The sequence below is a fragment of the Rhinoderma darwinii genome, chromosome 11 (genome assembly GCF_050947455.1).
Source record: "Rhinoderma darwinii isolate aRhiDar2 chromosome 11, aRhiDar2.hap1, whole genome shotgun sequence".
In the NCBI taxonomy this organism is placed as follows: Eukaryota; Metazoa; Chordata; class Amphibia; order Anura; family Rhinodermatidae; genus Rhinoderma; species Rhinoderma darwinii.
In genome coordinates, this window is record NC_134697.1 from 56,026,572 (window position 1) to 56,040,011 (window position 13,440).

Genomic DNA, 13,440 nt, shown 5'->3' on the forward strand with positions numbered 1-13,440 from the left:
AACCATGGTCAATCCCATATTGGTGATTTCCCCTTTCTATTGTAGACCTGATATGTTTACAGCAAGCACAAGTCTTCCAGTCTATCTATGTATCCATATACAGTACCTGTCTCTTTGCATTTTCCCTATATTTTTTTGTGTGCCTTGCAATGAGAAAACATTCAAAAGTATTTGTATAGTGCGAGTATGACAGTGCCTCAGCCTTACTTTTTAGTAGACATCTAGGGAAGACGCATTATTGGCAGGGGACCCCCTTAACCTATGTATTAACTTATTAATGGAAACAATAGGAAAGAAATATGATGAAATAACCTTTTAGGGTGAAGCAGATATTTGCGCCGGCAGTACAACAGCAGGGCTAATGCTACATCCCTGTGTAGGGAGAGGTGCTGTCATCCCTGATAAAGGGCAGACTGATATGCCTTGTCTGGGCTCCAAAATAAATGGTGTTGCTTCTCACAACACATTCTATGACTCAGAACTAATGTAATCCTATAGTGTTTTCTACTATTCATCTCTGCAAGGCACGATTGATGTAATAAGACCGGTAAAACAATAGATCCCCACACTAATCAATCTATACAGGGTTCAATATTAAAGCCACACTTTACATGAAGCAGAAATATAGTCTTATGTTCTCACCTTCCATTGTGCCTCTGCAAATCCAGCAGGTGGAGAGTCCACTGGCTGCTGTGGGTGAGAGGAGCTGTCCACTCTTACAGTGCTGAACTGCTGTCTCCCTGCACTCCTGCGGACACCAATATAAGGATGAGGTTGTGCAGCTGGTGTCTTTAGTGATCACACTGCAACATATCCACGCATCGCCTTGTCTGCAGTGAACCTCTAGGATCCAGGAGACTGGTCATAGATGACTGTCAGCTCTGCATGCTTCTAGAGTCTATCCCACTTCACACTTCACCTGCTTTCCAAGACTTGTAAAGTTTCTGGTTACTTTAGAATAATGCCAGCACTACTACAAATCTCCACTTGTTAGTCCATCTGTAAACTTTAATGTGCATTTAGCAGTTTTCGTTTATTCCATTTGGAAGCATATCCACCAGGGAATGTGTGTTCGGAGTCCTGGACAGAGCGGATAAGCAGCAAGAATGTCATACAAAGTCTTCCTGGTACTCTCCCTGCCTCTAGAATTACTGAGGAGGGAGCTAGTGGTCTGAGCTGAGGCATCTCCGCCCAATCTTATTCACAGCTCCGAATTTCCTCCCTTCATTAAGCTGTCTGACTCACCAACGTCAATGCAGAGCATGCTGCTACCTCCCTAAAGATACAGGGGTCTGCAGGAGTGACTGCTGCTGCATGCTTCCTATTGCTATGGATACATATGTTATAGAACCTTCTTACCATGTGCAGCTAACCATTCATTGCTGGTACTGGGATCTTTTCTATTTAATAATTTCCGCAATTGTAATAAAGTTTTCCTGTATTATGTATTATTCTTCATCATTCATATCATTGTTAGCAGAATGACAAAATCTTTCATTTGATCCCATTCCGTGTGGATAAGGCAGTCTGATTCTTATTTTAAACCCTTTGAAGTCTGCACAATACTTGTTGCTTTGAATGATTCATGTGATTTTCATAGTGTAGTATAATGTGGGGGGGGGGGGAGTTTTTAAATGGTTTTAAATTTAGACAAGTATATTATCCATTCCTTAGTTGACTGTCTGCTAGCCTAACATAGCTTCTAAGTTTTTTTTAATGTAGTTTCTAAAACTGGAAAGACAACCATTATTCATTATAAGGGCAATCGTTTGAGCTTTGCATTGACGGAATTAAAAAATGGGGGGAAAAAAATGATTTATTTTTTACAGGAAAAATTAGATGTGATTTATATATTTTGTAGTATTTTCTAACGATCACAATTGGCAACAATAAGGCTGGATTTACAGTGAGTTTATCCATTCACACTTGGTAGTGGATTGTGGTTTTCAAAGTAGAGCACGGCCCAGGGGCGTAATTAGGAAAGACTGGGCCCCACTCATAGCAAACTTTTGGCTGGGCCCCACCTTCCCTGGGTACCACACACAGCCCTCCCTTGTAGATAGTGCCCTCCTATAAATTCTGCCCTTGTAGATTGTGCCATACAGCCCCGTTGTAGATTGTGCCATACAGCCCCGTTGTAGATTGTGCCATACAGCCCCATCCCAGTAGATTTGTGCCATACAGCCCCATCCCTGTAGATTGTGCCATACAGCCCCCCCAGTAGATTGTGCCATACAGACCCCCCAGTAGATTGTGCCGTACAGCCCCCCCAGTAGACTGTGCCATACATCCCCTCTGTAGACAGTGCCACCCTTTCCACCTGTAGATAGTGCCCCCCCTTGTGGACTGTGCCATACAATCCCCCTTGTAAAAATAGTGCACCCCACCTCCCCCTAGTAGATTGTGCCATGCAGCCCGCCTGTAGGTAGTGCCATACAGCCCCCTGTAGGTAGTGCCATACAGCCCCCCTGTAGGTATTGCCATGCAGCCCCCCCTGTAGGTAGTGCTATGCAGCCGCCCCTGTAGGTAGTGCCATGCAGCCGCCCCTGTAGGTAGTGCCATGCAGCCGCCCCTGTAGGTAGTGTCATACAGCCTCCCTGTAGGTAGTGTCATACAGCCCCCCTGTCGGTAGTGCCATACAGCCCCCCTGTAGGTAGTGCCATACAGCCCCCCTGTAGGTAGTGCCATACAGCCCCCCTGTAGGTAGTGCTATACAGGCCCACACTGTAGGTCGTGCCATACAGCTCCCCCTGTAGGTCGTGCTATACAGCCCCCTTTTGGGTAGCGCCATACAGCCCCCCCTGTAGGTAGTGCCGTACAGCCCCCCTGTAGGTAGCGCCATACAGCCCCCCTGTAGGTAGCGCCATACAGCCCCCCCTGTAGGTAGCGCCATACAGTCCCCCTTTAGGTAGCGCCATACAGCCCCCCCTGTAGGTAGCGCCATACATCCCCCCCTGTAGGTAGCACCATACAGCCCCCACTCTATGTAGCACCATACAGCCCCCCTCTAGGTAGCGCCATACAGCCCCCCCTGTAGGTAGCGCCATACAGCCCCCCCCTGTAGGTAGTGCCATACGCCCCCCCTGTATATAGCGCTCCCTCCCTCTTTGTAGATAGTTCCATACAGCCCCCACTGTAGTCAGCTCCATATAGCGCCCCCCCCCAACAAATAAAACAGAAAAACATTATACTCACCTGGGCCCCATTCCCGCGACAAACAGAGTTGCTGCAAAGCATCAACACCGACAGGATCCTTGCCTAGGCTAGCGTGATCTAGTGACACTATCACACTGGCCTACACAGGGTTCCCGTCCCTGCGCCTGATAGGCTGCAGGCCGAACGTGGCCTGTAGCCTAGTAAATGGCAGAACAGGGCGATACCTCCCTGCTCTGCCATAGTCTTCTTCACTATCTGCGTCCTAAGAATGCATATACTATTGAATGTAGCGTAGCTACCACTGTGGCAGCCATAGCAGCTGCTAGCAGAGCCATCGGGCATGGGGGGGCCATGTTGGCAGGCGGCAAAGGCCACCTCACGCCGTGGGCCCCATAGCACTTCAATAAATATAAAAATAAATAAATATATATATATATATATATATATATATATATATATATATATATATATATAAAAATTCAACCATGTGCAGTTTTAAATTCCCGGCCCGACCGCGGTACAGATGAATGGGACTCCTGGCGTCATAGACTTTTATGATGCTAGGAGTTTCTATCTCCTCAGTGAACTGCTGTTCACACTGCTGTTTCGCACTAAACAAAATTATACAGTATGGAACATCAGTTCAGTGGGGAGGCAGAGACTCCTAGCATCATAAATGTCTATGATGGCAGTTCACCTGTACCGTGGTTGGGGCGGTAAATCCAGCCGACACACGGACCGTTTTTCACGGCCCGAACTCGGTCGTGTGTAAGAGGTGTAAGAGAGACTTTTTAAGACTTTTTTAGTTTTTGGCCCAAGAATATCAACTACATTTGCTCTTTTTTTTCTGTTTTCTACAAAGTTCTACAAAAAGTAACATATTTTAAGTACGCTTTTGGATAAGACTGTAATGTTTCCATTGGTAACTGATGCCTTGATTCATGTTTGACTGAGGAGGTTGGTAAGGAGGATCTTGTTTGAATATTTGCCACTACCACCAAGATCTGCACCAGTGACAGGTGTTGATAAATTAGGTCTCACAGTGCCTCCATAGAAGATGGCAACCTTCCTCCCACAACAGAGCCAGTCACATAGTCTCCATAATAGTGCTAGCCACAGCGCCCTTAGAACAAAGCCAACTTGCAACAGTACCCTTATAACAAAGGCATCCAGGAACAAAGCCCTGGTAAAAGCGGAAGCCTGTTTCACTGCTGCAGTAGGAGAGATCATCATGAGAGAGCATCATGTGGGTGCTGGATCTCAATAAAGAGACACAGATGGTATTACTGAACCATGGGAAAATTATGCAAGTTAGTTCCCCTCCAGGAGGAGGAAAACAATCTCTCTATTGCCCCCCTATTAGAGGTAACTTCCCTGTAAGTCAAGGTCAGACCCATAGAAGAGCCTTGAAACTTGACTAGGGGTTTTAGCCAAGCAAGAATATCCTCAAAAATGAGGAGAAACCCATTTGTAGACCGCTGTTTCTAGGGTATTTGCCATTCGTCAGTACAGAGCGGGTTATTAGCCTTCTGACTGGGTGAGAGGTCTTTCATGTAGCACTTCGGGGGTGCTGGCTCTCATTAAAGAAACATCTGGTAGGATAGGAACAAGTCTCTGAGAGAGGCATGAACTGGGGACACTATACAAACCCCTAGGCCTGTGGTGCATACTCCCAGGATACTAGTACAACATTTGGAGTAATTCTACCCTAAGAATTCTGGTACTAGCTAATGTTTTTTCTTTTTACATGAATCTTTGTAGTTACATTTAGCTGACACTAGAGAACAGTAGAGCGCATTGACCAAGAGCTATATTGCAGGTCCTTACTGCAACTGTATTTTCTTTCTCATACACTCCCTATAGATGATTAATGTATCATTACTGCACAATATTCTCTTTATTATTCAGCAGAATATTCTTCTATACAAGCAGTGATTGAGCTAATAAATATTCACTGCCACTTTTAGAATGCAAAGTTCTTCAATTGGCCTCTGTGAAATAAACATAGATTTTATAATCTTATAGTATAGCTCACATCTCATATAATGTAAGCAAGCTCCCTGCTAGAGCTTTGCAGCAAAAAATGTGCATAGAAAGAAATATGCTGTTCAAACACACCAAGCTTTATCCCTTGATTATTAAGCTTAACGTGTAGGATTTATGTAACTGCGTAAAGAAACGGAATTATCATCTGTGATGACCAATCAGTAATTGAGCCTGCCTAGCGGTGAAGTAACTGTGCCAAATACCATTATTGCTATGATCAGTCGTTTTTGTTTGGGTTCTAGCAAAACAAAATATTTATAAGTATCCATTAACCCCTTCCCCCTGCTTGCATTCTGGGACCTAATGTCCAAGCCATTTTTTTACATTTTTCCATTGTCACATTCGAAGAGCTATAACTTTTTTATTTTTGCGTCGGCATAGCTGTATAAGGTCTTGTTTTTTGCGGGACAACTTGCAGTTTTTATTGGTACCATTTGAGAGTAGATGTGACTTTTTGATCACTTTTTATCACATTTTTTTTAAGTCAGGATTAACAGAAAACAGCAATTTTTCCATAGTTTTTTATTTTATTTTTTACGGCGTTCACAGTGCGGGTTAAATAATGTAACAGCTTTATAGTCGGGGTCGTTACGGACGCGGCGATACCAAATATGTCTAACTTTATTGTAGTTTTTTTTTAATAGTAAAGCATTTTGTAAGGGGAAAAAGTGGGTTTTTCATTTTTTTTTCCACTTTTTTTTTAAATTCACTTTATTAAACTTTTTTTACTTTTATACTAGTCCCACTAGGGGACTTCACTATCCTCCGATCGCTATTATAATACACTGCAATACTTTTGTATTGCAGTGTATTACTGCCTGTCCGTTTAAAACGGACAGGCATCTGCTAGGTCATGCCTGCGGCATGATCTAGCAGGCATTCGCTCCAGGCAGACCTGGGGGCCTTTATTAGACCCCCGGCTGCCATAGAAGACACAGACACTCTGCGATTTTATCGCCGGGTGTCGGTGGGGGAGAGAGGGAGCTCCCTCCCTCTCTCCAAAACCACTCAGATGCGGTGCACGCTATTGTGCACCGCATCTGAAGGGTTAAACGGGTGAGATCGATACTAATATCGATCTCACCCGGCAGAGCAGGGACGCCCCCAGCCCTCAGCTGCCTCTAGCAGCTGAGAGCATGGAGATTTGACGGCTCCCTGCTCTGTTTACTTTATTCTACAGCAGCGCCGTGGAATAGCGGCGCTGTAGAATAAAGCCCATTAATGACCGCCGTGAAAAGGCTAATCGGCGGTCATTAAGGGGTTAAAAACCATTCTTCAACCAAATTTGAATAAAATTCAAAAGTGCCAGTAATGTGCAATTCTTTGGGAATTATACTGTACATGTCCTATTTCCTCTTGACAAAAATTCCTAGACCCTAAATGCCTATTCATAACACAGCTGGCCATGAACGAATTCAATGACCGACACAGGCGGTCCTTAAAAAAACGTATTGTACAGGAGGCTGCAGAAAACCTAAGGCTGGGTTCACACGAGCATGTTACGTCCGTAATGGACGGAACGTATTTTGGCCGCAAGCCCCAGGCCAAACACACTGCAGGGAGCCGGGCTCATAGTTATGTACGATGCTAGGAGTCCCTGCCTCGCTGCGGGACAACTGTCCTGTACTGTAATCATGTTTTCAGTACGGGACAGTAGTCCCACGGAGAGGCAGGGACTCCTAGCGTCGTACATAACTATGATGCTAGGAGCCAGGCTCCCTGCAGTGTGTTCGGTCCGGGACTTGCGGCCAAAATAAGTTCCGTCCATTACGAACGTAACATGCTCGTGTGAACCCAGCCTAAATGTATTGGTTTTTGAAGGGATTTGTGTTCATGCAGTGTGCGTGTCTTATGCAGCAAGGTTTTTAATAAAATCCATTGTTAAAAATATATGTTAAACATATGTCTCTTCTGAGGTAAGGCCTAGTTCACATCGCATTTTTGCTCAACGTTTAATGTGTACATCGGGAAAGCTCCAGTAGCCCAACGGAGACCAAAAGTGTGTCCTTCTGGTGTCTGTGGGGCTCCCTAGACCATGCTATTCCATCCTGAGGGATGCCACAAAATAACCCAACATACACCGGGTTGAATAAGTTTATTTTAAAATGGGAACATATGGTTGATAGATGCAACTGTATGGCATCCGTCACAGTTATACGTTAAATGTATATGTTGAGAAGCTCCCAACATCATGGTCCATATATGGGCAGTGATGTCAAGAGATTCCCAATGCTGAAGTTCCCGGGCAGAGCATCAAAAGTGATCTGCCCATGGACTTTGGCCCTGGGGAAGCTCCTAACATTACTTTCTATATATTGAGAGTATTGTCAGGAGCAACAAAACCAGTGACCTCAAGGGCTTTCCCAGAGACAGTGTACATGGCCAGAACGCTTCAGAAACTCTGGCCAGGGTCTCCGGTATTGCGTTTCCAGAGAACACTATCCAAATTTCAACAGTGATGTCAGGGGCTTTCCAGGGCACATTGCTTCAGGTGGTGCTCTGCTCAAGGGGGTTCTGGTGACATGTCCCACGGTATACCAATACATTAGGATACAATGCAGTCTTCCATCGGAGGAATACATTGGGAGACTTATACCTCTGATGGAAGGCAAAAATGCAATGTGAACTAGGCCTTAGTTTTAGGAACAATTAATTATATCACCCATATGATTTAGACTAACAATAGATTGGTTTTAAATGGCAAGTAAAAACTGTTAGTTACATCCAGACTGTCTTACATCAAATATCAGGGAATTATTCAGGGCTATATAGATTCTGTAATGGATCCCCTGTATTTATCACACAGTATGTGATGGACTCCATTGAAATTCTGTGTCCGTAAGCAGACAATCGCTTTATTTTTGTATATCATCATATTTTTTCTTAAGTTATTGTTTTGCAGTGCAATTGAAACACAGCTCCTACTGAGCTTTGTAGAGGCATCAATGCGTGTCACTGTTATTTTCACATAGCATTATACTGTATATAGTGAGGAGAAATCAAAGCTTGCACATTCATATGTGTGTGTGAGATATGGAGGGGTGAAGACACTGACTAGAGTATTGAGGGCATACTTCACAGAGAATGCCCACTGGACTCAGAGCTTGCAGCTCCACAAACATGCATCCAAAGAAAAACAGGTCTTTGGAATTAAAAGGAGCAGTATAGAAGTTGAACAACAACATAGTGCGTCTCCAGATACATATCTAAAAATATTTATTTAGATGTCAAAGGAGCACATTTGCAGCGTGCCCTACACCTCACGGTTTTCTTGTGGAAATTGTGTTTTTTTTTCCCCGTTGGGGAAAAGTGCAATGTAGAAAAGCAAACCATTTAACAGGTATATAACATTTACTTTGGTGTTTTAAACAGGTTTCCAAGTTCTTTCCTCAGTCCTGGTGTGAAAGTATCTATAGTAGTAATATACAGTATAACTCAAAAACCCACATCCTTTGATGAAGGGCCCCAATGATCTATATTAGGTAGGGGGCCATGTTCCAGGTTTTGCATTGGGCCCCATGAGCTTCCAGCTATGCAAGTACACAATTTTAATCACTTTAACTAAAAGGCTTTTGTTCAAGACAATGAGATTAATTAGCAGTAAAGTACAACAAAGTGATAGACAGTGATCTGGAAGCAAAGTAGCTAATAACATATGTACAGCTCTAGAAATCCGTGAGCTGAAATACTGCTGTAATAATCAATCCACATGCCAATGTTATCTTAGCATCTGTTCAAGGCATGTCATAACCGAGAATGATGCTCCAACAGACCATAACCCAGCAGCTGTGTCATTATTCCTGCTTAAAAATATCTTCCACTTTCAAAGGCAATACAACAAGAATATAAATAGATTGGGGAAAGAATCCTTGGGGTAAAATAAAAACTAATTTGGAGTCCGCTTAAAATGTTTGATTTCATCAAGTCTATGTAAAGGATCTTCCAGACACAGCTTCTGTGTCGACGCCCGTGGTTAATCAGTCTGCATCTGCTCCTAGGTCTGATAGAGTGACTCGATCTGCTACCACTCAGGCTGGTAGGCTGAGGAGTGGGAGAACCTATCACAGCCTGGCCAGATGGTTCTAGCTCCGCCCTCGGTCTATTTATACCTTCATTTGCTGCTGTCCTTTGCCTGTGATTCTCTCCTGTTTCCTGGCCCTGCTGTTCCTGCTATTACTATTGACCTCTACTTTATATTGACCCTGGCTTTACGGGCTACGCTCATGCTCTGCGTTTGGTACCTCGTACACTCCTGGTTTGACTCCGCTCGTTCACTACTCTTGTTGCTCACGGTGTTGCCGTGGGCAACTGCCCCATTTCCCTTAGCTTCTGTTTACACTTGTCTGCTTGTCTGTCGTGGACATATTGAGCGTAGGGACCGTCGCCCAGTTGTACGCCGTCGCCTAGGATGGGCCATGCAAGTAGGCAGGGACTGAGTGGCGGGTAGATTAGGGCTCACCTGTCTGTCTCCCTACCCCGACATTACAGTCTACAAGGAATATAAAGCTTTAGTTAAGGACAGCACCACCATCCAAAATGTTGTCCTTGAGAGATATCTGTATGTATAGTGCCTGCTGTACTATTTTGCCACTTGCCATTCTGACGCTAGTGGCATTCTGTGGTTTAATGTAGAATGTATGTGGGTTTCACGAGGCCCCGTTCACATACAGTGGGTAAAATTTCGTAGTGGATCAAAGACCTGCTGCACTACTAATCCATGTGCTGCTGAACATTTCAGGACAGATAATGGATCATGCTGGCGACTTTCAAACATGCAGCATGCTCTTTCTGTACTGGATGTTTACTGCAGATTTCACTATTTTCAATATAGAAGGGGTGACATTAGATGCAAAATCCAAAGATAAAATCTGTGGATTTTGCTGTGGAAACGCAGCGGAAAGTCCACTGCATTTTCATCCTGTGTGAATCCAGTGTAAAAAGGTATATAATTTTATCTGGTTCAATGCAATTAAATTGTACACTTTATTTGATTGGGAGTCCTGTTACATGAGCGGAACTACAACCGTAGTAGTTATAGCAGATGTTAAAGCGCCCAGAGGTTGAGGGGGCCTCCACAGGCACAAGTACATGTTTCCTTTTCTAAGTGGGGAATAACAAGTTAGTGGCTTTTGCTTTCTATGAGGGTTCTCCGTTATATTGCGATATTATCCATACCTTTATATTATTGCTACTTAGGCTGTTGTTTCAACCTCCTGTCATTGGGTGGTGGGGTCCATCTGATTTTGCTATGGTGTCCTATAAATTTGAGTTATGCCCCTGGTCTTTTGGATTTGTGAAAAAACATCCCATAATATTGTTCCTTTTATGTTTTAATTTCAAAGTAATTATTCTTGGTTTAAAAAATGTGTCAAAACTGTAGTAATACGCTTTAGTTAATGCCTGAAAATGCAATTACCAACCAATTGGATTCTTGGCTGCAAGCAGCAATATAAATTTACCTACTTTCTTTCTGCCAAAATATTATGAAATTACATTTTTTCTGTAGCATGAGACAAAATCAACGCTCAAATTGTGAAAGACTCAGTAAATATGTGATCTCTATAATGGCATTGTAGTAGGGAAATGGTCTTCCGTGTATCATATGTATAATTAAAGTCCCTGTTTACCGAATCTACAAAAAAAATTAGTCGAATCCCGAATGTTTTTGCCTAAGAGTCCATAAACGTGAATCTACATGTTGTGGCATTATGGGAAGCCTATATTTACCAGACCTTGTGTAAATGTTTATCAATCCGCATCACAGCATTGTATAAGATACAGGATATCTATTAAATGAATGGTGCAGATGCTGCTCATTTGTTGTCACTTTTGCATGTAGCCTTGGTCAGAGGCGTAACTTAAAACTCCTAGGCCCACGATGAAATATCTGTAAAAGGGCCCCCACCTACACCGTGCCATTTAAAATACTGGTGTCCTCTTATGCGGCAGGGGAGCCTTTGGGTCCCCTCAAGTTTCCGAACCCAGGTGCGACTGCTACCTCTGCACCCCCTATAGCTACACCTCTGAAGATCTCATGTTTTATTTTCCCAACAAGGACTCCATCTCCATAGAGTGTGCATAGCCATGCGTAAATAAAAGATGAGCCCAAAAAATATTTTTTTTCAAATTAGAACATTTTTAGTTCAATTACTAGATACTTATAAATTTAACTGCATCATAGAACTAACAAGTGCTGCATATTGAATGTTTATTATCTTCTTTAAGGGAGCATTTAGAGGGTTTAGTGTGTGAGGATATTTTTGGTTGCACCCACTTTGTACCACTGCGCTATAAAAAAATGCTGTGGTTAATTTATAATATGTTAAACTTGCTATGTAGTTTTATGTACAGATCTTATTAGGTTCTGTTTTTTTTCTCATGTGTAAAGCAATTTGAACATGCTTGTATTCTTGCTTGAATTATTAATTTAAGTTGACTACAGAAGAATGATTCCAGTAGAGGTCCTATTAGTACAACATAGTGATTATGCTTGCAAGCAATCCCTTCATGTACAGGTCAGCCGTTAAGTGGTTGGGATTCTTGTTAGGCGTCATGCACACGACCGCAGTTTTGCAGTCGTATACTATCCACAATTGCGGATAGTATAGAATGTAAGCTTTCCTATGGGCCAATGCACAGGACCGTGGTTTCCACGGTCTGTGCATTGGCCAGAGCCCGGACCGCAAAAAAATAGGACCTGTCATTATACGGTCGGGATTTGCGGTCTAGGCTCATTGAAATTAATGCACATCTCCTGGGTGCACGGTTAGTGATTGCAGATGACTCACGGTTGACACTTCGCGGCCTGTCCGAGATGTAATCACGGACCTTACACATGGTTACGGTCGTGTGCAGGAGGCCCAAAGCTGTAAACAAATTTGTTTCCAAAGCAAATTTCAATAATATGACGCTTTTCAGTAGAAAAGTATAGGAAAAGAAAATTGAATGGCTAAAAAGCCTTGAGATTGCTGGAATTTCCCCCTCACATTTCTGAAACCCTAAATTGATGCATATGTAGTCTTAAATGTGTGATTATGGCTAAACTTGGTCTGTACCACATTATAACCAGACTGAATAGGCAAAAGCGGAAATAATGTCTTACAGATGGGTGTTTTAGAAAAAAAAAATTACATTTATTACATTCATCACTAATATTGCTTGTATGGGAAAGAAAGGTGTCCTGTACAATCTTGAAATTCATTTACAATTGAAATGTCAAACTGCTGTAATGAAAATTTTGGAGAACTTGTCAGATTTAGGTTACACAATTCTTTAGTCCCCCTATTCTCTACTCTTTGTGCACTCACCTGGTATGGTGTACGATTAAAAGTAACAGTACCGCAACGGACTACTGGAAAAAAAAAGTTGCTGAAAAAATACTTTTTGACTTTTCTCAAATAAATGCTCTTTTAAGGCATTACTAGAAATGAGAAGACAAAAAAGTCAGGGGCGCTTTCAATGGCAATATTGTCTGATAACCTAGAGGAATTGTCAGCCGTAAATATAACCACTGAGTTGTTGGCAGCGTCTTTGGTGTCTGCTTCTCTGCAGGTCGGAGCTCCTCTTTCTTGTGGCAGAGACCAGGTTAAGAGGTAGAAGCACCATGATAGTAGAAAACTGCTCCTTGGGCACTGCTGAAAGCTGTAATGGATGACCATGCCACATGGATGTTTCAAATAGAAACTTTTACTTGTACAAATATATATATATATAATGTACATAAAAATTTCAGTAGCGTCTGATGTATGAGGAGCATTTTTCGAAGTGTCTTTAATCCCTTAACAAATTATCCTGTACATGCACGCCACAAAAGTATCCCCTTCCTGCATTCCGACGTGTTCGTGATGGTAATCGCACGGGCACAGAAGCCGTGTTTGGGCAATCACTGCGGGAGCCTGGTTGTGACTGACAGTTGGGATCAGAGAAACCATCAATCATGGTTGATAAACAGCGACCGTGGCATTTAAGTTTGTGACTTAATAGCTCTTTGATATTCTATATCTATGAGTTGGTCTTCTTGGGAAGTTGTGCCATTGCATGTTGTCTATCGATAGCACATCCCAATACTTTTATAAAGCTTCCCTCATTTGCCACCATCTTGAAATAAAGTTTCAAAATGCCCCTAACCTAATTGTTTTAAGTTGCAATTTCCCGGTCGTTCTCATAAGTTTTCGTCATTCTTTTTGTTTTGCTCATGGCCATGGGTATACTTTTTTGATAGCTTGATTACTATATCCA

General features: G+C 42.8%; 1 protein-coding gene across 1 annotated transcript in view; it reads right to left on the reverse strand.

Annotated features, from left to right (window-relative positions):
• Nucleotides 1-1,318, reverse strand: part of NPFFR1 (neuropeptide FF receptor 1) — a 200,443-nt gene extending 199,125 nt beyond the window's left edge. The window contains exon 1 of the mRNA XM_075841566.1: nucleotides 643-1,318. Coding sequence (XP_075697681.1) covers nucleotides 643-649 — 7 coding nt within the window. The 5' untranslated portion in view covers nucleotides 650-1,318. The remainder of the gene's footprint in view (nucleotides 1-642) is intronic.
• Nucleotides 1,319-13,440: the final 12,122 nt, after the last annotated feature.